Source organism: Amphiura filiformis, chromosome 2, assembly GCF_039555335.1.
Source record: "Amphiura filiformis chromosome 2, Afil_fr2py, whole genome shotgun sequence".
Classification (NCBI taxonomy): domain Eukaryota; kingdom Metazoa; phylum Echinodermata; class Ophiuroidea; order Amphilepidida; family Amphiuridae; genus Amphiura; species Amphiura filiformis.
Genome location: NC_092629.1, coordinates 19,565,623 through 19,593,009, shown reverse-complemented (window position 1 = coordinate 19,593,009; position 27,387 = coordinate 19,565,623). Strand labels below are relative to the sequence as shown.

At 39.8% G+C, this 27,387-nt stretch overlaps 1 protein-coding gene across 2 annotated transcripts in view; it reads left to right on the top strand.

Moving 5' to 3' along the window:
* Nucleotides 1-27,099, top strand: part of LOC140145963 (alpha-2,8-sialyltransferase 8B-like) — a 146,148-nt gene extending 119,049 nt beyond the window's left edge. For both annotated transcript variants that reach the window (XM_072167700.1, XM_072167701.1), the window contains one exon: nt 25,071-27,099. In XM_072167700.1, coding sequence (XP_072023801.1) covers nt 25,071-25,338 — 268 coding nt within the window. In that variant the 3' untranslated portion in view covers nt 25,339-27,099. The remainder of the gene's footprint in view (nt 1-25,070) is intronic.
* Nucleotides 27,100-27,387: the final 288 nt, after the last annotated feature.

Below are 27,387 nucleotides of genomic sequence, written 5' to 3'. Positions count from 1 at the left end.
CACTTTTTTTTGCTGAGCCTATCTGGACCTAGAAACAAATGCTAAAAACAAATGTCCAGAACATGCAGAAAGAGCAACATCACAATTTGTGTCCAAATTTTAAATGTTGCCCTTTCTGGACACAAAATTATAATGTTTTGGCATTTTTTTTCAATCAATCACTAATGATCCTAGCATCTGTCTCTAGGTTTAAGGGGGTACTACACCCCTGTGGTAAATGTGTGACTATTTTTGTATTTTTCTCAAAAATAATATCACCCTGGTAATAAAAGTTATGTATATTATTGGGGCAAGGAATCCAATTACTACACTGAAATTTCAGCGACTCAAGACAAGTGGTTCCGTATATATGATCGGAAACGAGGTACATCCTAGCGGTACCTTATTTCTTATTATAAATAACAAACCGCTTGTCTTGGGTCACTGAAATTCCAGTTTAGTAATTGGATTCCTTGCCTATAATATACATAACTTTTGTTACCACTGTTTTATTAGTTTTTGAGAAAAATGCAAAAATAGACACAAATTTACCGAGGGGTGTAGTACCCCCCTTAATGACTCTCCAAATTGGAGGAAAAACATAAAAATTAAAAAATTGTGTGACTGACATTTCCTGCAAATTTTCCCAGGATGGTGCTTCCTAAGTGTCGCTTTGTATAGATTCGATAGACACTAGCTGAGAGCATTATATCATGCTTATGTTCTTTTACTAGGCTGGGCTTGAGCAATTTGTTTGCGTCTGGTCCTATCAGTGCCCAAGCGTGTCTCTGTCCAGACTGACTGGTTAAATACAAATGTAGAACAAAATTTGTTCTCGGTTCAAGAAAAGTCAAGAATCCATGTGCCTACTGCGAACTCTTTCAACATAAAAACTCCTTGCAACATAGTACCACCTGTAAATTGGTACAAAAATCACAGCAAAACCATTTGACCATTGTTGGCTCTGTTTAAGGGGGTACTACACCCCTGGCCAATTTTGTGCCTATTTTTGCATTTTTCTCAAAAATTGTAGCGCATTGGTGACAGGTAAGATATGTATATTATAGGGGCAAAGACTACAACTACTGCACTGAAAATTCAGCAACTCAAGGCAAGTAGTTATTGATTTATTGATGAAATATTGCTTTTCCCTCATTTTTGACTGTAAGTCCACAACTGTTGTCTGTGCTGAAATAAAATTTCCAGTGCAGTAGTTGTAGTCCTTGCCCCTATAATATACATATCTTACTTGTCATCAATGCGCTATAATGTTTGAGAAAAATGCAAAAATAGGCACAAAATTGGGCAGGGGTGTAGTACCCCCTTAAAGCTTATTTCTATTATTGCAAAGGAAAAGAAACAAGTATATTCGTAAGTCACACAGCAAAAAATAATGAACTCAATGTGGGGTAAAAAGGAACAAAGCACTGGGAACTCAGTTGCCAGTGGGGTAAACTTTACACAACCATGGTGCGGTACACCTTTTACAATTCAGTGGGGTATATTTTTTACCCAACTATGTGTAAATTACTTTCCACCAACTTAATTGCGTAAAGTTTACACAATGATGACCGAGTTCCCTTTTTTACCCCGCTGATGTGTAATTTTTATCAAATTCATGCAGGGTACAGTTTTTACACACTGTTATGTAACTGGGTTTACTTAGAAAGGGGTAAAAGCTTTTTTACACAATATGGTTGTGCAATTATTTTACCCTCCATTGTGCTGTATTACATAATTCTGTTTTAAGTTTACACAACAGTGTCCAAGTTACCTTTTTTACCCCATTGATGTGTAAGTTTTATCAAATCCATGCAGGGTACAGTTTTACCCACTGTTGTGTAACCAGGTTTACTCAGAAATGGGTAAAACATTTTTACACAATATGATTGTGCGATTATTTTACCCTCCATTGTGCTGTATTTTTAAACGATTATGTGTAATGACTCGATCTGCAAAAGACACAATAAAGATAAGAATGCAATAACTTGTGAATTATAAACTCCAGAACGTTTATTTTGCTTCAAAACTTGAAAAAAGGAATATAACGTTGACAATAAGCTATTGGTGGGTCAAACAGTGCCCAAAATGGTGATATTTCAGATAGCTTTAAGTGGCAGCGCCTTGCATTGTTTTTACGGGGGGCATTGAGGGGGAAAAGTGAATTTCATTGGGGGAAAAAATCAACAAAAATATAAAAGGTGACATTTCGTAATTTGGGTTTTTTACTGGGGTAACAGAGGGGGGGGCAAGAGTTCTGACTGGTGCATATCCCCCTCATGCCCCCCAAATGCAAAATTTGTGGCTGACTCTGCTTTAATTTTCGGGCGATTTTGTTTTTAAAAAAGCATAGGTATCATAAAAGTGCAAATTTGGTGTATTTGCAATTTTGGCAGTGGTGGGGCTACAGGGCGGAATTTGCCCCCAATATTTTTCCTCCCCACTTTTGAGGCAAAATCACACAAATGTCCAATTTTTGTGGCAATTTTGTGCAAAATTTGTTAATTTTGCTCCTCCCCCCGAAAAAAAAATCCTGGTGCCGCCACAGAATTTTGGATCAGGTCCATCTAATAATAACATGGCATCATTGGCATGCAATTACAATGTATTGTAAAAATAAACACACTGTAAAAATTTCCCAGCCATGTCACTCTCAAGATATTTGAAATGCAATGCTTGTGGAAAGGGATGTGAAACATTGCTCCTAGCTTAGGCTGTTTGGTGTTTAGGGGTGGGTTGGTAGATGTATGTGTGGGGGTGTGTATGTGCACAAAATACCTTGTCCACCACAAAATAATAGTTTGTCTGAATTGCCTGAAATCCGTGTGAAGTAGCTTTTGATAATAAACTGTGCATCAGTATTTTTGTACTTAAATTTGTGACTTTTATAATATGAAGTATTTTTGTACTCTTTGTGTTTTTTATCCTATAAAAGACACAAAAAGTACAAAAATACTGATGCTCAGTTTCTGATACTCATATGACTCTAGAATTTTGTGCATTAATTTTAAGAAACATTTTTGTCATCACCCTTTTACTCACAATTATCACCAAGCATGTGGATCCAATACTTCGGAGAGTCAATGGATCAGGAAGATAACACTCTGAATGTAAATAAGTGAAAATCTCACTCTCCAAACTCATGGCCCTTAAATCATACCTTGAACACTCTTGCAGGATTGATTTTCACTCTTTAAGGAGTAGTTTTAACTCTTTTAGGAGTGATTTTTTACTCCCTTTGACCCTTGTCATTCTTAAGGAGAATGAGTTTTCACTCTTTTACATTAAGAGAGTAAAAAACACTTCTAGCTTTAAGAATGCTTAGTGAATTACATATAGTGTCACAAATTGATGGGGGAAAAAACAAGGGTTTACCTTTCATGACAAATGATTCTTTTGGTCTTCACTCTTTCATGATTTGTATTAATGTAGCATGTAGTCCATGAACAAATTTCTCACATGATGCCATGAAACAGTCACTCTGCTTTATGTTATAATTTAGAGTCCACTTATTTTAAAAGTTCACCTGCAAAAATGCACTGTTGCCAGCCCATTAGCCCAATATCAAAAAACCTGCTGTTAAGAGTTATACACATGACTTGTAGGCTACATGTATCTATTTGATAATGTCCATGTCCTTTACGTCACATATGCCAGGTAGTCCACTTGGTTCCTTTACCCATCAGATCCCAGGTAGTCCAACTTGAATGTCTCTCATCCAAGCTATACATGAAGTCGCAAAACTCTCTTCCTGTATAAGATCAAAAAGGATATAAAACAAACAAAAGAAACATTGTGAGAACAGGGCTCTTGAGAGAAAAACAAGTGAGTATGACAATGTGTGGGTTTTGAATAGGATTTAGCAGCATATACTCATACTTGTTTTTGTACTGAACACTAAAGTACCCCCCCTGGGATGCTGACAACACAACTGAATTTGATGTCTCATTTTCTCACAGATCTTGATGATTATGAAAATAGTGATTCTTTGTGGTAAATTTGTTTTTTTTGTGCAAATTCGCATGATTTTGTAAAGATCCACAAAACTGTGTTTGCCAGCGAACGAGCACATAAATATTGTGAACCATTTGACGCGAATGAGCGTAGGAAGATCACAAACATGCGAAACTGTGTATGCCGCGAATGAGTGCAGATGGATCGCAATCTTGTGAAAGATCAGCAAACCCTCATGTGAAAACCATGTGGCTGTACTCGGTATCCAATTGATACTACATACAAAATACACAAACACACTACACACTGAGCGCTGCTCTGTATATAATATACTAACTAGTAAGTGCAATAATTATGTGTTACCCTGGGTTGGTGAATTCGCAAAATGGCCAGATGCCAAAACTCACTTGCCCCCCCCCCCCTTTGGCTGTGCCAACAAATCTTTGCCCCTTTCCCCTTCTGGCGTACGATACCAAAAATCTCTTCTCCTGGGTACACAAAATTATTGCATCATTCACCCCTAAGGAAGAAGAAGAAAAGATGCGCACACTGACTAGCCAAGGTGAAAAATGTAAATAATCCCCTAATAAGGCTTGCGCGAGAAGTCTAGCCACAAATTTGCTCACCGATAGCTTCACATTCGAGGCTAAAGACCATTGCATTCACTTCGGATTCGCTGAAGCATGACACTGTAAAGCAATGGAAGTTCAGAAGTAAACACAGCCGATCACGACGGGCAAGCATATCAAAAATGTTGCAAACAAAGTTTTAGATTGTTCTGGGGATTGTTCAAAATAGGCATATTTTACTCAAAAGATACAGTTGACTCCTCGAAATAACTTTTGCAAAAAAATGTCAACGCTGTCTCAGCCTGACCGAAAAATGATAGCAATGTACTCTAGCATCGAATGCGTAGTCGTGTGCAAATTCCTCTAGAGTTCTCTATGAGAAACATCCCACCGTCGCATTGCGTCCTTTATCATATGGGTGTCTATGTCGCTACGGTGGGAATTTGTTGTGTACATTTCCCCAATAGCAGACAGGCACACAAATTAAATTACTGCAGGTAAAACCTTCCTGCAGTTCACTGTGCCATGTTGGCTCTCAATCTCCAAGCTGTACGGATCATACTTACTGGGGACCATCACAATCTTCCGCTACATGTTTCAGGCTATTTATTGTCCAACTTAGTGGATCGAGAGTCACGTCGTGTTCCGCTAAAAAAATGTCAGTGATAACAGTCAATGTCTGCTGACGAAACTAAGTTGGACGTGGACAACTAGTAAGAGTTCTCAAGTAAAATAAGGCAGGAACTATTGTTGGAATCCTAGGTGCCTGGATAAGTTGGCGATAAGTACAGCTAGTCTGAAACTGCCGACTCAACCAAGAAAGAAGAAGAAGAAGAAGACATCTCTATAATTTTCTTTTATTCAGTCAGTCATCGCATTGGGAGGCTAGTCCTGACTCTCAATCCATACAATACTTTAAACCAATGTAAGCAGCTTGTGAATGTGACTAACCGTGATTTCCACATGATTTGACCCTAGCCTATATCCACTATCCAGTATTCGTGGTTCAAAACCAAGCATCAAAACATGCTTCTACACCCGTCAGTTTTAAAATCACTCTTTACAGATACTAACGAGGTTGATTTACGTTGATTCCACACAGAATAAGGATGTTTCAATTGTTTGAAAGACGGCTTTGACGTATAAATGCCGAATTCGACACCGTGTCATTTCGCAAATTCACAAAGAAAACACTGCATATGAATCATTGGCAGTTCCGTTTATACTAATTTTCGATGTGTACGTAACTTGATAATATAAAATTAATTTTGCGCATATTCGTTTGCAGCTCACATATCTAAAAAGTACTAAAACATACTCACGTTTCTGAAACTGATGTTCATCAGAAACTTTTGTTTATATTATGGACAATCTGCCTCGCCTTCAGTTTTCCGTTCCGCTAAATTGGAGTTAGCATTAGCAACAACCCATAGGCGATTTATTTTTTCATTGGACGCTTCTGTTTTGAGTTATATGCAAATTAGCTAATTAGCATAAAAATACTCAAATTTGGTCCAAGGTGTATCGTCATTGGTACCAAATGTGGCAAATTTCATGAGCAACAACCCATAGGCGATTTATTTTTTCATTGGACGCTTCTGTTTTGAGTTATATGCAAATTAGCTAATTAGCATAAAAATGCTCAAAATTTGTCAAAAGCGTATCGTCATTGGTGCCAAAATGTGGCAAATTTCATTAGCAACAACCCATAGGCGATTTATTTTTCATTGGACGCTTCTGTTTTGAGTTATATGCAAATTAGCTAATTAGCATAAAAATACTCAAATTTGGTCCAAGGTGTATCGTCATTGGTACCAAAATGTGGCAAATGTCATGAGCAACAACCCGTAGGCGATTTATTTTTTCATTGGACGCTTCTGTTTTGAGTTATATGCAAATTAGCTAATTAGCATAAAAATGCTCAAAATTTGTCAAAAGTGTATCGTCATTGGTGCCAAAATGTGGCAAATTTCATTAGCAACAACCCATGGGCGATTTATTTTTTCATTGGACGCTTCTGTTTTAAGTTATATGCAAATTAGCTACTTAGCATAATATTGTCAAACTCTTGTCCTGCGTATACCTGGATCGGGGGTGTCATGGTGGTTTAAGAGGTATCAGGGTAGGTTTAGGTGGTGAAGGGTTGACAAATTATTTAGTGTCATGGTGGGTTAAGGTTTGTTAGGGCGGAAAACACGGGCATAGATATTCGTGTTTGGTCAAACACAACTGTGGTTTCTAGTTCTCCTTCTCCTTCTCAAGACCAACCCTTTGCTCTCCTCTAGCTCAAGAACTAAAGTAGCCTCGGGGCCCATACTTGGTACAATGATGGCCCATGATCCCTGGAAAAATCCTAGCGTACCCTCGACCCCAGAGGTCAAAGGTCATGGGCTACAGGGGCAATATGTGAAAATTTTGAAACATCTCTAGCTCGGGGTTCATACTTAGTATAATGATGGCCCATGACTTCTAAAAGTAATTTATGATAGCCACGACCCCAAAGGTCAAATGTCATAGGCTACAGAGAGCAATATTTGTAAACTTTTAAAACAGCTTTAGCTCAAGAACTATAGCGCCCTCATGGTTCATACTTAGTACAATGATGGCCCATGACCTTTAGATATTTACTGCAGCAACATCGACCCCAGAGGTCAAAGGTCATTGGCTATAGGGAGCAATATGTGTAACATTTCAGGGTTCATACTTGGTACAATGATGGCCCATGGCCCTAGATGTATTCTGTAGTAGCCACAATCCCAGATTAGTGGTTAGTGGTTAGTGGTTAGTTAATGGGAGGGTAAAGGGTTGTCACTGTTTGTAAGGGGGTGGTCTCCAGTTTTTTAGATTTGGCGCCCAATTGGGCGGTTTTTTTATTTTACGTGCTATGAGGATGATACTTATATCAATTAAAGCTTATAAAAAGGATTTCAACATGATGGTTACCAACTTTTGGATTTGGCGCCCAATTTGGCGCTTTTTTATTTTAGGTGCTATGAGGATGATACTTAAATCGATAAAGTTTATAACAAGGGCTATCATATGGTGGGCACCAACTGTTGGATTTGGCACCCAATTGGGCGCTTTTTTATTTTATGTGCTAGGAGGATGACACTTATATCAATTTAAGCTTTTAACAAGGGCTTCTAAATGATGGTCACCAAGTTTTCGTTTGTAAGCAGGGGAAGGGGGCCACGGGCATAGATATTCGTGTTTGCTCAAACACAGCTGTTTTAATCTTTTAAATATTTTATGGTATTACTCTGTATATATTATGTAGTTTGTAATGTTATACTATTTACTTGTTTTATATCTTGTATTATTGGTGCAATGACTTTCTAAGTGTATTTTACATTCATTTCCTTGTAAATCATTTGTTTGTTTTATTGTATCGAGGGCCCCTGTGGAAAGCAGTGCTTGCACTGATCAGGGTTTACCCTCGTTAAAGATGTCATTAAATAAATAAATAAAAAGCTGTGCCATCTAGTTCTTGTCTATGCCGGGGCCAGCCTGTTGGTGTTTTAGAGCGAGTGAGTGTCTGGTGGAGTGTAAGAGAGAGTGTGGGTCTAGTGGGGTATTAGCAGTGGACTTCGGGTATATATATAAATGCGCTTTTATAAATGCGCACGTGATATCTACAAGTCGCCATACCGTGTTCAACGATGTAAGGTACCCGGATGTACACAAATTCCACACGCAAAAGTATAGGCGAAAATGACAGGTTACAAGGAAAACCGTTTTTGCAAAATAGTGGCATTGATTGCAAAGTGCAAAATAATTTGACCCGAAACATAAACTCTTTATTTGGATTTTCCATCACGGAAAAAAAAATTAATGACGGAAAAGCTTGATATAGCTAATTTAAAAACTTACATTTCATTATTTCCGTGCTAAATGGGCGTGGCAATTGGCCATATTGATGACGAAATGTGACTCTTACTGGCATTAAGGTCAGAACTGAGTAGCTGCCGATGATGTTATTTGATAATTTTTGCGCGTGATGATAGGAAACTTAGGGGGCTGTCATTTTCTTCGGAAGGAATGGGTCATGGATTTATTTATTTGGGAGTCAAGATAAGTATCCCCCCCTCTCCCCGTAGTGCCACCACTGAACATACCCCTGACCCTAATTTTAACTCTAATTTTAACGTAAATTGACGAAACTGTATGTAACTTTAGCCCTTTTCGGAATAATGATCCTCTCGAAATAATAGATGTTCCCGCCTGACCTCCTCAACCCTAACTTACTCATTCGCTCGCTCACAATAAGTATCAAAATGGAAAAAAACAAATTCAAAATGTGTTTTTAAGCACCTTTTTGTGTCCCCCATGCTAAATCGGTAAACTGTACACCCTCTGACGTACAATTTAGAGTATAAACACGTAGATGACTGTACATGATCTAATCATCCCGACTGGAAGATGTTGAGGAAGACTCGTATACTATACATCACACTCATACGTTATATGACAATTTGACGTACAATCACGTATGTAAATCATGGTTTACATGGTTTATTGGGCTAGTATCGTATGGTGAGTTAGATCGTCATACACATTATTGTCATGGTATATTGTAAATGTATACGTCAATTTTGTTCAGTTTGGTTCAAACGGCTTATAAAGTTTTACTTTACACGGAAGGGGAAACTTAGCAAAAAACAACTAATTTATGAGTGTAAAAGGGGGAGGGTGGGGTTTTGTCTAGCCAAAAGGGGGAACAAATATATTTATAAAATTATAAGTAAGGCGAAGAAAAAAAGAAACCCTGTTCTACGGGCGGACGGACCTTTCAAGTAGGGTCGGTCGGTCGGTTTTTTAAATAACCCAAAAAATCACCAAAATCTGTAAATAATTTGCAATTTGAGAAAATACATTTAAAAAAATAAATAAATAAATAAATAAATAAATAAAAATTAGCTATGTTTGTACACGGGGGAGGGGGTGCTGTGCAATAATCATGATCCTTCGATATCCATGATTTATCCTTGCAAATTTATAGCATCGAACCTCCAGCCAATGTTCCTTACCAGTGCTAGCAACGAAACAAGGTCACAATTGAAGCCACTCCCTCAATGGTCGCCTTTTCAGTGATTGACAGTGATGTAATGCAAAGATGGCGCTAGCCATCTGGTCACGTGCGCATTTATAAAAACGCATTTATATATATGGTCAATTCCAGCGAAAGCGGGACAACATTCTCTCTATGTTAACTTTCCACTTTAAAATGTCATTAATAAAGGAAATCACGTTATTGATGGAGCATATCATGTCACGTCCAATGTGCTCTCTTTGTGCATATAGGCCGTTACTAGCAAGTCATACCAGGGGACAAGTTATGATGGCTTAAATGAATTGGCGTTACCCACGAATTCAAAGATAAAGCATCATATATGTCATTGAAGATCCTTCAATCAAAATGAAATTATTACCGGTAGAAAGACGTTTGCATGATCTCTCATCATATGTAAAACGATTGAATTCCACCAAAATTTGTGGACTCTAGAGGCCATTAAGTCAATTTGGCTAATAATTTTGTTACCCGCGTATCAAAATTAAAATGATCGTTCTGAAAAATGTTAAGTGAATATGCCATAAATGACTATATCATGAAACGAAGTTTCGTTCTATAATTCTGAGGTCCAAGTGATTATTTTATGCAAATACGTTTTACCCATAAAATTCCATAATATCAAATTTGACGTTACCCACGTATCAACTGTTACCCACGAGTCCAGCAAATATAATTGCCATAACTTAAATTAACATTTAATGACTTTGGACACTGAATTTAGTTTGACAAGCGCTTAAAATTGTAAATCGTAAAATACGTTCACTGCTTTAAAAAAGAATCTACGACGGTTTAAACTTTTGTTACCCACGAATCCCGAATAGATGCTAATCTTGAAAAACAAGGAGATTGTTTATTTTAAGTTTAAATCAGCACATATTCAAGCCATGGGTATGCTATAATTTTTACAGTACTTACAGTTTATGCACCTAAGAAACGCAAACCCCAAACGGTACTATAGTACTTATAGCTTTACCCACGAATTCGGCGTTACCCACGAATCCAAGGATTTACTCGTAAATTATATGTTTCTTATGCATCTTAACATTTTGAAAACATGCGAAATAGGTTCCAAAACAGTCCTGTTTAATAGCGTCCTCTTGAAGGTATACTGAAGCTGTATCATGAAGTTTTGATTGATTATCCTAAATTACCATTTTTGGGTAAATGCAATTGGTTAGAGAAACGGGAATCATTGAAACACAATGGAGGAATAACCGCATGATGGTTTCCAACCTTCTGTAATATTTCCTATTTTGCCGCTTACCAATACATACCTTCAAATATGTGTTACCCACGAACATTTTGGTTACCCACGAATCCCTACTTAAATTATAGTTAACAATGTATTGATAGTGTTTTAGTTCATAGGAATTGTCAAACACGAGTTAATAGAATATTGCTGCATGAAAATATGGAATGATTTTACTAAAATAATAATATAAAACTGTTTGCTCTGTCTAGTTGAATTTGGCATCTTCATTATTCTCACAATTTTTATACCCAATATGCCATAATGATCCATTCTAAATATTCCATGTAGTTTGTATTTTGATTAAAATTCAGTTTAGTGCCATTGCACCCTGAATTATTGACATACGGAAAAGTTTTTTTTATTTTTATTTAAAAAAAATTAATAGGAATTGCTATTTTCCAGACGCTGTTACCCACGAATCCATCCGAGATCCTCATCCTGCGACGAGATACAAAATCTAACTTTACATTTTATATGAAGCATTTATTCTAATCTTTCGAAATAATACAGTAATGTTAAATGACAGCCACTTTGGAAAGAGTTCGAAGAATTGACACAATCTTAACTGTACACCTGGTTCTTTCTTAAAATTTGTAATAACCAAAATATTTCTTTGTAGATATATGTAATAAAATTCTATTTTACGTTCAAAGTCTTCACCGATTTCGAGTGTATATGAGTCACACATAAAATATTGACATAAACATAAAATAAGAAAGTGAAATTTTATGGCGTACAACAGGTGAAAAATGCTTGAATTCGTGGGTAACATGCATATGCGCATTTAGCACTTTATTTGGTCTAGCAAGAAAAGTTATTTTTCAATCCGATGGCACTTCCACCTGATGATTCACTAGATATGATCGTCTCATTTGATAAGTCTAGAATTGAAAAGGAAAACATTTTCAAACTGACCCCCAGAGAGAATTTTGGCCCGCTTTGGCTGGAATTGACCATATATAACCGAAGTCTACTGATTAGAGAGATTGTGGTCCAGTCTGGTGGTGTTTTAGAGAGAGTGAGTGTTTGGTGGAGTATAAGAGAGAGTGAAGGCTTGGTGGGTTATTAAAGAGAGTATGTGCCAGCCTGGTGGTGTTTTAGAGCGAGTGAGTGTATGGTGGAGTGTAAGAGAGAGTGTGGTTCTAGTGGGGTATTAGAGAGATTGTGGTCCAGTCTGGTGGTGTTTTAGAGAGAGTGAGTGTTTGGTGGAGTATAAGAGAGAGTGAAGGCTTGGTGGGTTATTAAAGAGAGTATGGGCCAGCCTGGTGGTGTTTTAGAGCGAGTGAGTGTCTGGTGGAGTGTAAGAGAGAGTGTGGGTCTAGTGGGGTATTAGAGAGATTGTGGTCCAGTCTGGTGCTGTTTTACAGAGACTGAGTGTTTGGTGGAGTATAAGAGAGAGTGAAGGCTTGGTGGGTTATTAAAGAGAGTATGGGCCAGCCTGGTGGTGTTTTCGAGCGAGTGAGTGTGTGGTGGAGTATAAGAGAGAGTGAGGGTCTAGTGGGGTATTAGAGAGAGTGTGGTCCAGTCTGGTGGTGTTTTAGAGAGATTGATGGTCTGATAGGATAAGAGAGAGAGTGAAAACTTGGTAGGGTATGAGAGAGAGAGTGTGGGACAATCTGGTGGTGATTTAGGGCGAGTGAGGTTCTGATGGGGTATATGACAGAGCGAATGCTTGATGGGGTATTAGACATAGCGTGGCTTAGTCTGGTGGTGTTTTAGAGAGAGTGAGTGTCTGGTGGAGTGTAAGAGAGAGTGAGGGCCTGGTATGGTATTAGAGAGAGTGTGGTCCAGTCTGGTGGTGTTTTGGAGGGAGTGAGTGCCTGGTGGAGTATAAGAGAGAGTGAGGGTCTGGTGGGGAATTAGAGATACTGTGGTCCAGTCTGGTGGTGTTTTAAAGAGAGTGATGGTCTGATGAGGTATAAGAGAGTGAAGACTTGGTAAGGTATTAGAGAGAGAGTGTGGGGCAGTCTTGTGGTGTTTTAGAGCGAGTGAGTATCTGGTGGAGTACAAGAGAGTAGGGGTCTGGTGGAGTATTAGAGAGAGTGTGGTCCAGTCTGGTAGTGTTTTAGAGAGTGAATGTCTGAAAGGGTATAAGAGAGAGGTTGAAGACTTAGGGTATTAGAGAGAGAGTGGGCCAGTCTGGTGGTGTTTTAGAGCGAGTGAGTGTCTGGTGGAGTATAATAGATAGTGAAGGCTTGGTAGGGTATTAGAGACAGTATGAGCCAGTATGGTGGTGTTTTAGAACGAGTGAGTGTCTGGTGAAGTATAAGAGAGGGTGAGGGTCTGGTGGGGTATTAGAAATAGTGTGGTCCAGTCGGGTGGTGTTTTAGAGAGAGTGATGATTTAGTGGGGTATAAGAGAGTGAAGGCTTGGTAGGGTATTGTGTTATGAGTATTACATGAAAGATAAAACAAGGGCTTTCACGTGGTGCTCACCAAGTTTTTCGTTTGTGAATAAGGGAAGGGGGTTAGGTGTGGCACCTAGGTTTCATTATCATTGAGGTATAGGACTTTTTATTTTTTCGGAGAAGAGCAGGTAGGGCAACTACTTGATTATATTTCTACATGTTCAAACTACATACTCTGAAAATGTTAGAAAATTCGCACGAGTCCGTTTTTTAAAAATCACATTTTTGTTCCTAAAATGGGGGTTATAGCGCCCTCAACGGGCACTCTCTCCATAGGGCTACATGTAAAGACCAGTTATAGACAAATGGCCCTAAAATAAAACGGACTCGTGCGAATTTCCTCAAATTTTGCATATGATGTAGATTTAACATCTGGAATGTAATGCAAGTGATGTCGTTGCTGCTCTTCTAAATTCATTTTTAAAATGTCCGCCCCAGACCAAGGTGGTGGTCACGGGCATAGATATTCGTGCTTGTTAAAACACATTACTGTGCCATCTAGTTATCTATGCCCGTGCAACGGGGCATAGATATTGTATTTGTTCTGTTTAGTCTTCGGATTCTCCTTCTCCTTCTTCTCCTTCTCAAGATCAGTCCTTTGCTCTCCTCTAGCTCAAGAACTAAAGTAGCCTCGGGGCCCATACTTGGTACAATGATGACCCATGACCCCTAGAAACATCCTAGGGTATCCCCGACCCCAGAGGTCAAAGGTCATGGGCTACAGTAGGCAATATGTGTAACATTTCAAACAGCTCTAGCTCAAGAATTACAGCACCCACAGGATTCATACTTGGTACAATGATGACCCATGACCCTTAGATACTCCTGTAGTAGCCTCGAATCCAGAGGTCAAAGGTCAAGAGCTGCAGGGAGCAATATGTGTAAAATTTAGCTAATTAGCATACAAATACTCAAATCTTTTTTCGGTTTTAAGTTATATACAAATTAGTTAATTAGCATAAAAATGCTCAAATGTTGTCCAAAGTGTATATAGTGTATTTTTTTCAATTGGCTGTATTGCATATTATATATGTACTAACATATGCAAGTTGCATTGAAATCGCTTGACTGAATCGGAAGATATGAGCTCAAATTTGAAGTACTAAACACTGTTTTTTTTTGTTTGTTTTTTAAATTCCTCAAACAATCTTAGAATAATTTTTCGAACACTTTAAAGGCCTTATTGCAAATGGTCCCCCTTCTACCCCCGTACAATGTTGGCGTGCCCAATATGCTCATCTTCACCACATCTTCTCCCAATATTGTTTGGTGGGGACAGGGGAGGGGGTATGCGTAATATGAACATTGAGACAACACTATCATAATTCTTAGTTTCCAGTGACTCATAAAGCGTGCGCGCAATACTAAGAAGAACATTGGAATTACAATGGGTGTTCGAACACATTTTTTCATTAAATATTTTAAATACACCATAGTAATGATGGGCAAATGGTCAACCGTTTCGGTTTACATACATAGACAAGCACGTATTTCCAACGATTGACCATATAATAGAATATATCAACCGTGCATACTTACCGTCGTTTTATCTTTTCAGTTTCTGTTTCCGTATCCGTAATAGTTTTTGTAAGTCATTGTTATTCTGAAGTGGTAGTCTCACAGGTATGACCAATCTTTTATTCTAGCCTTTTGTTAGTTACTGAAAATTTGAAGCTCGTGAATTTCAGTTTTCGTTTTGGTAAGTTATATTGATTTTTACATAAAACCTTGAGATGTTCGGTTGGGTGCCAATCTAGACAAAAGAAGAGTCTAAATTTTACGGTCCTAAATTCGCGGTAAATTGTACGGCTTCAATTGAATTGTGTTTGGTGTATATGCACTTACGCCTAGACGTAAGTGGCTCGTAAAAAAAGTCTTGCATTGAAATATATACTAACCATGTTGCCAAGTTATAAGCAAAAGTCTTTCATATTGGCGATGAAACGAGCGTCTAAAATAGTCAAATATCTCCCAATGAGGCGCGTACAAGTGGTGATTTGGTAATCATGTTTTATATTGAAATGCAATACAAAAGAATTGCTTTGGAGCAAAGATAATTGATTCTATTCATGGCAAGCTAATCTGATAATTGGTTTGGCCTATATGCAAGACTCGGGTTTATTTTAAATGTTTATTTTTGCAGAGCTTATTTTCAGTCATGGATCATACTGATAAATTTCGCGAGGGGGAGGAGGGAGGAAATACTTAAGTTGAGACTGAACAAGCGAGGGTGGGAGGGGGTGAGGAAGAAAGAGAGGAGAGGGAGAGACGGGGGACCGGGGAGTGAGTGGGGAGACTGATCATGGGGGGGGGGTGGGAGGGAGCAAAATAGGGAGATAGACATTGATACGAGGGAAGGGCGACTCTGTGGCCCTGCACAAGTGCATTAAGTGCGATATGCTTATAAGCGGGCCTTTTGTGATTTTAGAGCTTATTTTCAACGTTTTTACAGAAAAAAGTGGACTTTGTCATTCAGATTGGCATGCATCAAAGACGAGAGGGTGCTAGGCCATTAAAAACAGCAGTGTTGTCTCTCCCGCTTTTATTGACATAAGCAAATGCCTCTTTTGAAATAAGCTGATTGGTACTTCAAAGTTAACAATGAAGTCATGTTACAGTAAACTTACTAAATCCCCAGAAGTCAAAGTTCATATGCTTTAAAAAGCAAAATAGGTATGACCTATTAACACAGTGTAATGCAATAGGCAGTGTCTTGGTAGCCACCTGTATTTGCAATGATACATGCTTCAAATACACGTCAAGACGTTACAATAATGGTTAAGCCCTAAGAGTGACACTCCGTTTTGGGATTAAAGGGGTACTCTCCAGTCTGGTGGTGTTTTAGAGAGAGAGAGAGAGAGAGTAAATGCCTGGTGGAGTATAAGAGATAGTGATCATCTGGTGGTGTATTAGAGAGAGTGTGGTCCAGTCTGGTGGTGTTTTAGAGAGATTGATGATCTGATGGGCTATAATAAAGAGTGAAGGCTTGGTAGGGTATTAGAGGGAGTGTGGTGGTGTTTTAGAGAGAGTGAGTGTATAGTATTAGTAGAGTATAAGAGAGAGAAGGCTTGCTGGGGTATTAGAGAGAGTATGGGTCAGCATGTTGGTGTTTTAGAGCGAGTGAGTGTTTGGTGGAGTATAAGAGAGAGTGACGGTCTGGTGGGGTATTAGAATGAGTCTGGCGGTGTTTTAGAGCGTTTGATGGTCTGGTGGGGTATAAGAGAGAGTGAAGGCTTGGTGGGGTATTAGAGAGAGTATGGCCAGCCTGGTGGTGTTTTAGAGCGAGTGAGTGTATGGTGGAGTAGAAAGGATAGTGAGGGTCCGGTGGGGTGGTAGAGAGAGTGTAGGCCAGTCTGGTGGTGTTTTAGAGCTAGTGAGTGTCTGGTGGAGAGAATGAGGGTCTGGTGTGGTATTAGAGAGAGAGTATGGCCCAGTCTGGTGGTGTTTTAGAGCGATTGATGATCTGATGGGGTATAAGAGAGAGTGAAGGCTTGCTGGGGTATTAGAGAGAGTAGGGTCAGCCTGGTGGTGTTTAAGAGCGGAGCGAGGAGTGTCTGGTGGAGTATAAGAGAGAGTGAAGGTCTGGTGGAGTGTCAGAGAGAGTGTGGGCCAGTCTGGTGATTTTTTAGAGCTAGTGAGTGTCTGGTGGAGTATAAGAGAGAGTGAGGGTTTGTTGGGTGTATAGTGGGGTATTAGAGAGAGTAGGGCCAACCTGGTGGTGTTTTAGAGCGAGTGAGTGTCTGGTGGAGTATTAGAGAGAATTAGGGTCTGGTGGGGTATTAGAGAGAGAGTGATTGCCTGGTGGAGTGCTGCATGTGTCTTGTTTCACATGATAGCTGAGGGTGGGTGCCGGGCTTGTCTCGGGCGGGGGTCGCTTCGGGTCGTCCACGGGTCGCATGGTTTGGGAATACGTTTCTGTATTCCTGAATCAGGTGACTTCGGTATGGCTTGGGGCGGCTTAGGCTTGGGACGGGTCTGGTATTCGTCCCTGGCTGTTTATGTGGAATGGAACGTGTGTGGCGGCCGACGGGTGCATCGTTTTGATGTGGATGTACACATATGTAGTGCTTATATACATGTAGTACTATTGGTGAAATTTGTTTTGGGGGTTCGGTAGTTTGCTCGCGTTTTGGACGTCTCATCTTCCGGTCGGGGGACGTCATTGGTGATGCTGGGCTGGCGGCAGTCCTACTCTCGTTCCGGAGTGTGCGGACTTTGCGGTGGTTGGTCATATGCAGGATTTGGTGAGTGTGTCCCTTCATCACCGTTATTGGCGTTAGCATCCATTCGATGCTTTGGTTTTGATGTGACGCGTGATCTGTCATGGCGGACTTGTTTATGAGGGGACATGACCACTAGGTCATGTGTGTGGCTGGCTGCTGTGGGGAGCTGTGCGCTCAGGAGATGGGGGTGGGGGTGTTGCTGGTTCGTCGAGTTGCTGAGGGGGTCCTCCGTTCGGGGGGTGGGACGTCTGGAGAGGGAGTGAATTGTTGTACTTGTGAAGCGGTTTACCATTGGTATGTCGTCTAACAGTCCTGATGAACTTATTCAAGGGGCTCATATTTAATCGTTTTAAAATAAAAATTGTTTTTGATGTAGTACTTATAAATGTGCAATATATGTATTTTATAATGTTGTTCTGGCGAATAAAATGAAATGAAATGAAATGAAATGTAGTATAAGAGAATGTGAGGGTTTGGTGGGGTATTAGAAAGAGTGTGGTCCAGTCTTGTGGTGTTTTAGAGAGAGTGATGGTCTGTTGGAGTAAAAAAGAGAGTGAAGGCTTGGTAGGGGAGAGTGTGGGCCAGTCTGGTGTTATGAGCATTACATGTATATCAAATGAAAGCTTAAAACAAGGGCTTTCACATGGTGCTTACCAAGTTTTCGTTGGTACAAAAGAGGAAGGGGGTTAGATGTGGTCACGGGCATAGATATTCGTGTTTGGTCAAACACAGTTACTGTGCCATCTAGTTGTATTTGTTGTGTTTAGTTATCTATGCCCGTGGAACCGTGGCATAGATATTGTATTTGTTGTGTTTAGTCTTCGGCTTCTTCTCCTTCTCCTTCTTCTCAAGATCAGTCCTTTGCTCTCCTCTAGCTCAAGAACTAAAGTAGCCTCGGGGCCCATACTTGGTACAATGATGGCCCATAACCCCTAGAAACATCCTAGGGTATCCCCGACCCCAGAGGTCAAAGGTCATGGGCTACAGGGGGCAATATGTGTAAACTTTAAAACAGCTCTAGCTCAAGAACTACAGCACCCACAGAGTTCATACTTGGTACAATGATGACCCATGACGCTTAGATATTCCTATGAGGGCCTCGACTCCAGAGGTCAAAGGTCATGGGCTACAGAGAGCAATATGTGTAAAATTTAGCTAATTAGCATAAAAATACTCAAATCTTGTCCAAAGTGTATTATGATTGGTACCAAAATGTGGCAAATTTCATGAGCAACAACCCATAGCCGATTTATTTTTTCATTGGACGCTTCTGTTTTTGAGGTATATGCAAATTAGCTAATTAGCATAAAAAGGCTCAAATATTGTCCGAAGTGTGTCGTCATTGGTACCAAAATGTGGCAAATTCCATTAGCAACAACGTTTCGGCGCTTTATTTTTTCATTGGACGCTTCTGTTTTGAGTTATATGCAAATTAGTTAATTAGCATAAAAAGGCTTGGTAGGGTATTAGAGAGAGTGTGAGCCAGTCTGGTGTTATGAGCATTACATGTATATCAAATGAAAGCTTAAAACAAGGGCTTTCACATGGTGCTCACCAAGTTTTCGTTTGTGAATAGCGGAAGGGGGTTAGGTGTGGTCACGGGCATATATATTCGTGTTTGGTCAAACACAACTGTGGTTTCTAGTCTTCTGGTTCTCTTCCTCCTCCTTCTCAAGACCACTTCTTTGCACTCCTCTAGCTCAAGAACCAAAGTAGCCTTGGGGCCCATACGTGGTACAATGATAACCCATGACCCATAGAAAAATCCTAGGGTACTCCCGACCCCAGAGGTGTAAAATTTCAAACAGCTCTAGCCCAAGAACTACAGTGCCCTCAGGGTTCATACTTGGTACAATGATGGCCCATGACCCCTAGAAGAAACCCATGGTAGCCTCGACCCCAGAGGTCAAAGGTCATGGGCTACAGGGGGCAAATGTGTAAAATTTGAATCATATGTAGCTCAAGAACTATAGCGCCCTCAGGGTTCATACTTAGTATAATGGTGGTCCATGACCTCAAGATGTAACCTATGGTAGCCACGACCCAGAGGTATAAGTTCATAGTCTAAATAAAGGAATATGTGTACCACTTTAAATACAGGAATTCTCTTTTCATCATCACCATTCTACATAACGCAATAGGAGATGTGTGTATTCCTATGTACTTTAAATCCGGCCACAATCAATATTGATGCAATTCCCTGAAAAGGAAATGGTGTGGACATCATCGAGTATACAAGATTCCTTTTGTGTTAACCGCTTAAAGGGACACTTCGTTTTGGGCTTAAAGGGGTAATCAGATTTTTTAAATAATTTTTTGCATGGAACATATTTATTGCATTATTTCTCAAGCGTTTACACAGCAAATGCAAGTCCTTAATGTTTAATTAAGTTTTTTTTTTAAATTTTAGTCGGTATACTGATAGCCCCTTTAGCATTAAGCATGTTACGTGGTGTCAGGATGGATTAAGGGGGTTAATCGCTTAAAGGGACACTTCGTTTTGAGCTTAAAGGGGTAATCAGATGTTTTAAATAATTTTTTGCATGAAACATATTTATTGCATTATTTCTCAAGCGTTTACACAGCAAATGCAATTCCTTAATTTTTAATTAAGTTTTTTTTAAATTTTAGTCGGTATACTGATAGCCCCTTTAGCATTAAGCATGTTACGTGGTGTCAGGATGGATTAAGGGGGTTAATCGCTTAAAGGGACACTTCGTTTTGGGCTTAAAGGGGTAATCAGACATTTTCTTTTTAACATTTTTATTTTGCACTGAACATGTTTATAGCATTATTAAAAGGAGGAGCGCCCTCAAGCGTTTACACAGCAAATGCGATTAAAGGGGTATTCATTGATTTGTAATTAAATATTTTAGTCGGTATACTGATAACCCTTTTTAGCATTAAACATATTACGGGGTGTCAGGATGGATTAAGGTTGTCATGGTGGGGTGTTAGGGTGAAAGTCACGGGCATAGATATTCGTGTTTGCTCAAACACAGCTGTGCCATCTAGTTCTCCTTCTCCTCCTCCTCCTCCTCCTCCTCAAGACCACTTCTTTGCACCCCTCTAGCTCAGGAACTAAAATAGCCCCTGGGCCCATACTTGGTATAATGATGGCCCATGACCCTAGAAACATCCTAGGGTACCCCTCGACCCCAGAGGTCAAAGGTCACGGGATACAGGGGCAATATGTGTAAAATTTCAAACAGCTCTAGCTCAAAAACTATAGCGCCCTCAGGGTTCATACTTGGAACAATGATGTCCTATGACCCTAGAAGTATGCTATGCTAGCTGCAACCCCAGAGGTCAAAGTTCATATGCTTTAAAAAGCAAAATAGGTACGACCGGTTAACACAGTGTATCGCAATAGGTAGCACTTTGGTAGCTACCTGTATTTGCAATGATGAAGGCTTCAAATATACGTCAAGACGTGCAATGGGGTTAGGAGGTTTACCGCTTAAATGGACACAATGTTTTGGGATTAAAGGGGTATTCTCCCGTCTGGTGGTGGTGTTTCAGAGAGAGTGAGGGTCTGATGGAGTATAAGAGGGAGTGATGGCTTGGTGGGGTATTAGAGAGAGAGTTTGGGCCAGCCTGGTGGTGTTTTAGAGCGAGTGAGTGTCTGGTGGATTATAAGAGAGAGTGAGGGTCTGGTGAGGTATTAGAGAGAGTGTGCGCCAGTCTGGTGGTGTTTTAGAGCTAGTGAGTGTCTGGTGGAGTATAAGAGAGAGTGATGGCTGGGTGGGGTATAAGAAAAAGTTTGGGTCAGCCTGGTGGTGTTTTAGAGCGAGTGAGTGTCTGGTGGAGTATAAGAGAGAGTGAATGCTTGGTGGGGTATTAGAGAGAGTAGGGTCAGCCTGTTGGTGTTTTAGAGCGAGTGAGTGTCTGGTGGAGTATAAGAGAGAGTGAAGGCTTGGTGGGGTATTATAGAGAGAGTATGGGTCAGCCTGTTGGTGTTTTAGAGCGAGTGAGTGTCTGGTGGAGTATAAGAGAGAGTGAGGGTCTGGTGGGGTATTAGAGAGAGTGTGGGCCAGTCTGGTGGTGTTTTAGAGATAGTGAGTGTCTGGTGGAGTATAAGAGAGAGTGATGGCTGGGTGGGGTATTAGAGAGAGTTTGGGTCAGCCTGGTGGTGTTTTAAAGCGAGTGAGTGTCTGGTGGAGTATAAGAGAGAGTAAGGGTCTGGTGGGGTATTAGAGAGAGTGTGGTCCAGTCTGGTGGTGTTTTAGAGAGATTGATGGTCTGATGAGGTATAAGAGAGAGCGAAGGCTTGGTAGGGTATTAGAGAGAGTATGGGTCAGCCTGGTGGTGTTTAAGAGAGAGTGAGTGTATAGTGGAGTATAAGAGAGAGTGAATGCTTGGTGGGGTATTAGAGAGAGTAGGGTCAGCCTGTTGGTGTTTTAGAGCGAGTGAGTGTCTGGTGGAGTATAAGAGAGAGTGAAGGCTTGGTGGGGTATTATAGAGAGAGTATGGGTCAGCCTGTTGGTGTTTTAGAGCGAGTGAGTGTCTGGTGGAGTATAAGAGAGAGTGAGGGTCTGGTGGGGTATTAGAGAGAGTGTGGGCCAGTCTGGTGGTGTTTTAGAGATAGTGAGTGTCTGGTGGAGTATAAGAGAGAGTGATGGCTGGGTGGGGTATTAGAGAGAGTTTGGGTCAGCCTGGTGGTGTTTTAGAGCGAGTGAGTGTCTGGTGGAGTATAAGAGAGAGTAAGGGTCTGGTGGGGTATTAGAGAGAGTGTGGTCCAGTCTGGTGGTGTTTAGAGAGATTGATGGTCTGATGAGGTATAAGAGAGAGTGAAGGCTTGGTAGGGTATTAGAGAGAGTATGGGTCAGCCTGGTGGTGTTTAAGAGAGAGTGAGTGTATAGTGGAGTATAAGAGAGAGTGAAGGCTTGGTGGGGTATTAGAGAGAGTATGGGTCAGCCTGTTGGTGTTTTAGAGCGTGTGAATGTCTGGTGGAGTATAATAGAGAGCGAGGGTCTGGTGGGGCATTAGAGAGAGAATGGGTCAGCCTGTTGGTGTTTTAGAGCGAGTGAGTGTCTGGTGGAGTATAAGAGAGAGTGAGGGTCTGGTGGGGTATTAGAGAGTGTGGTCCAGTCTGGTGGTGTTTAGAGCGATTGATGGTCTGATGGGGTATAAGAGAGAGTGAAGGTTTGGTGGGGTATTAGAGAGAGTGTGGTCCAGTCTGGTGGTGTTTTAGAGAGAGCGATGGTCTGGTGGAGTATAAGAGAGTGTGGCACACCGACATCGCCTGGCTAATAATTATTTGGTGCAGCAGAGACACTAAAATGAATACACGGGATCGATACACGTGAATTGCTATGCACGATTTTGATATCAGACGAACATCTTCGGATACTGGGTTAGAAAATGATGAATATCTCCCGTAAATGATTTTTTCTCAAGAAACCAGATGTGGTCTCATACACTTGAAAATACGTATTGAACAAATATGATAGTCGTTAGCGTGCGCTTTGAAAATTGGCCGTGCGCTTTGAACTCAAAATTTGACCAAAACTCTAAGCAGGCTATAGCGGCACTCACTACTCAACCATTGACCGCAATGTCGTATACAAGCTTACTCACACAGCGAGAAATCAATTACCCCGGCCATTGTCAGTAGCCTTAGTCAGGTCACTTCGCTAATTATGCATCTCATAAGGTCCGAATAAAATGGCCATGGGTGGCTCTGGATTCAACCTACCATGGAGATTTCTACCATGAAGATATCGGGGCGATGTCACTGTGTGTGGAGGATTCGTGGGGTATTAGAGAGAGTGTGGTCCAGTCTGGTGTTATGAGCATTACATGTGTATCAAATGAAAGCTTTAAACAAGGGCTTTCACATGGTGCTCACCAAGTTTTCGTTTGTGAATAGGGGAAGGGAGTTAGGTGTGGTCACGGGCATAGATATTCGTGTTTGGTCAAACACAACTGTGGTTTCTAGTTCTCCTTCTTCTCAAGACCACTTATTTGCTCTCCTCCAGCTCAAGAACTACAGTAGCCTTGGGGCCCATACTTAGTACAATGATGGTCCATGACCCCTAAAAACATCCTAGGGTACCCAGGACCCCAGAGATCAAAGGTCATGGGCTACAGGTGACAATATGTGTAAAATTTGAAACATCTCTAGCTCAAGAACTATAGCGCCCTCAGGGTTCATACTTAGTATAATGATGGCCCATGACCTCCAAAAGTAATTTATGGTAGCCAAGACCCCAGAGGTCAAAGGTCATAGGCTACAGAGAGCAATATGTGTACATTTTAAAACAGCTTTAGTGTACATGCCACTAAATAGCTTTCCATAGACTTTACGTGCAAAATAGGGGTCACGTTTTAGGCTATAAGTCGAGTTACGTCTTACTTTGAAATATATATTTGATATCATCTTAATCAGAACAAAATTCTGCATAACATATCTGAAAATGACACCATATTTTAGGTCTACTTTTTGAGAAAAATAGCGCTATATAAAAAGGCCCGATTTTCCCGTGTTTACGTCCGACTGCTAACCGCGTTTTGACCTCGTGTGTTCATGCGCTCATCATCGTAAACATCACTCAAATGTTCGCGTTTTCTGTTCAAATTAGTAGAGATCACATTCACAAGTTCTAGCAAAACACGATTTGCAACACTAAAATTGTTAATATTGTACCGATTTTGCACAATTTTTATGCAAAGTTAGGACTATAGTCGTGATAAACTTTTACCGGAAACCGCTTCACATGCGGATTTAGTGGTATGAACCCTTTAGCATAAGAACTATAGCCCCCTCAGGGTTCATACTTAGTGATGGCCCATTAGATATTTACTGCAGCAACATCGATTCCAGAGGCAGAGGTCAAAGGTCATGGGCTACAGGGAGCAATATGTGTAAAATTTCAAACAGCTCTAGCTCAAGAACTACAGCGCCCTCAGGGTTCATACTTAGTACAATGATGGCCCATTACCCTAGATGTATTCTGTAATAGCCACAACCCCATAGGTCAAAGTTCAAAGGCTTTAAAAAGCAAAAAAGGTACGACCTATTAACACATTGTAGCGCAATAGGTAGCATTTTGTTAGCTACATGGGTTTACAATGATAACAGCTCGAAACGTACGTCAAGAAAATTGATCACTTGACAAAAACTCCCTTAAAAGGGACATGGGGTGTGGTTGGTTAATGGGTGTAAGGAGGGTAAAGGGTTGTCACTGTTTGTAAGGGGTGACCAAGGGGGTGGTCACCAGTTTTTTAGATTTGGCGAACAATTGGGCGCTTTTTTATTTTAAGCGCTATGAGGATAATACTTATATCAATTAACGCTTGTAAAAAGGGCTTCAATATGATGGTTACCAACTTTTGTATTTGGCGCCCAATTAGGCGCTTTTTTATTTTAGGTGCTATGAGGGTGATACTTATATCAATTAAAGTTTATAACAAGGGCTTTCACATGATGGTTACCACAATTTTGGGAATTGGCGCCCAATTGGGCGCTTTTTTTCAAGGGCTTCTACGTGATGGTCACCAAGTTTTTGTCTGTGAGCATGGAAAGGGGGCCACGGGCATAGATATTCGTGTTTGCTCAAACACAGCTGTGCCATCTAGTTATATTTCTTATTATCTTTTATTAATTTTGCAGGATATGGAATATACCGGAACATGTACCTTCTGCGGGATTAATGATTACGACTGCAGTATTAACTTTTTGTGATGAAATTTCGTTGTACGGATTTTATCCATTTAGCACCGACCAACATAATAGACCACTTCAATATCATTATTTTGATAAACGCATATATAATTACACCTTATCCAGACATAAAATGCCTTTAGAGTTTAGTATTCTTCAAAAACTGCACGATTCAAAGATAATTAATTTAAAAACAGAGTCCTGCGAAGTTCTGTGATGTTAATAAAAGGGGCTGTAGAAAAAAAAAATTGTAGGGAAGTTGAGTATATATATATAGTCTTTCAATCACTTGCCCAATCCCTTTTGACGTGCTAAACAACCCTTCCTAGGTCTTGAAATACCCAGCCGTTAAATGGCTACGTCTTGAAATTCAACTGTTTCTTTCCTCTGACAACACGTCCACTGGAATGTTATGCTAATACCAATGTTGACCATTATTATGCTTTGAGAATCTTCCATCCTATACTTTATACTGGCACCCGCTGGAGAATTAAGGGCAGTGGAATTTACCCATCCGCCGGTAGATTCCAGAGGGAAGTTTGTCTTTAAACGCCACAGAAGAGTATGAACTAAAAGCATTATGTTAGATGAGAAGGAATCACAACGAAATCGATCGCCTGTGACTAATCCCTCTTATCTATTCTTCATTACAAAAGGAAGAGGACTCAACAAATTCCCTTTTGAGGACACTCATATTGCCACCATCAGCGTGATAGCGATAAATCTTTGCGAACAAACAAATTTTGAACCGGTTGTTGTGACCTTGGTTGATAAAGCGCACTTTTAACGTTCATTTAGACTGGATTCTATAAACATTTGCAACAAGTTTCTGCATTTTCAGATTCAGAGAAGTCAAAACAATGCAAATATTGGGAAATTTAATCAAAATACGTTGTGTTTTCGACTAAATGCACTTTTAAAAAAGTTTTACATTTTGTAAGGATAATCGTATTTTCGCTGACCCCAAATTTAATTAAAATGTAAAGGTATAAAACAAGTTGTTCCGGTTGTTTCCGAAAAATGGGAACTGATTCTATGATAAGACAAACGGAAAATCAATTCTATCAAATTGCCTCCATATGTGCCCCAGACCTCCCACATAGGTCAATTTGCCCCTAAAGGTTTCAAATGTATGACTTTCTACTTCCGATTTTGGTAATACATCCTTCCCACAAGGCATTGTTTTGGCTATGTTATCCCATCTGTCCCATCAGGGAAGTGAGACAGATGGAAATTGGTCAATCCAACCATGAAATAGTAGATATTGAATTATTTACGTAACATTCTATAAAAGGTACGTACCAAGTTATTGTGCTAACAATGTAGTCAGCGTGCCCTTGAAGTGGATCAGATATACCGCTTCTATTGCCAGTTTATCTACAGGTTTAATTTTATTGACAAAAATTGTGTTTTTCTCGATTAATTTTCAAATATGTCCCTTTATTCGAGAAAAATAACAGTAACGTTAAATTTACAGTCCATAATTACGGGAAGCAAACCAAAATAATTGTATTCGGCCATATGCTTACAGATTTCTTTAAAAAATTAAGGGGCTGTTAGCTAAGAAGGCATTTTTGGCTATTTGGGACTTTTTAGATAAACAATCATCACTGGTGTATACATATAACAATTCTCAACTTGCCATGGTAACGGCGGATTTTTATACACTTAGTTAATCAAGTTTTTCAGAAAAATTAAAACAACAATGAGTCTGAAACCACCAAAATATAACTGTTTGACGCATAATAAAGAGAAGTACAGAGCCCCTTTTCACAAAATTTGCTCCATTTTGGTTTTTGAGACGTTTTAAGATTTTGTTTATGCGACAAGTTCAAAATTTGGCCATTTTTGGGAAAAAAATCACCATATTTCAAAGTTGGAGGGGTTTTGTTAAAAACAAGGGCTCTGTACTTCTCTAGATCTACTTAAAATACACTTTCTGCCAAGTTTCAAGTCATTTGGACTTATAATTGTTGAAAAAAACGTGAATTACCGATAAAATTACCATTTTGAAATAAACGCATTTTAAAAATGACTAATAATAGCCAGGTGAGGAATTATGAAATATAGTATATACTAGAATATAAGTTTGTTGAAGCAAAAAAAATAATAATAAAGTATATATAAATAATATAAGTAAATAAATGTTAAATTATGATTGTAATTGCCAGGTAAATATTTTTGTTAGTAATTCTTTTTACATATCGCACCTTGAAAAACAATAAAATACATTAAAATTCAAATGCATGGATAAGAATAGGAAACG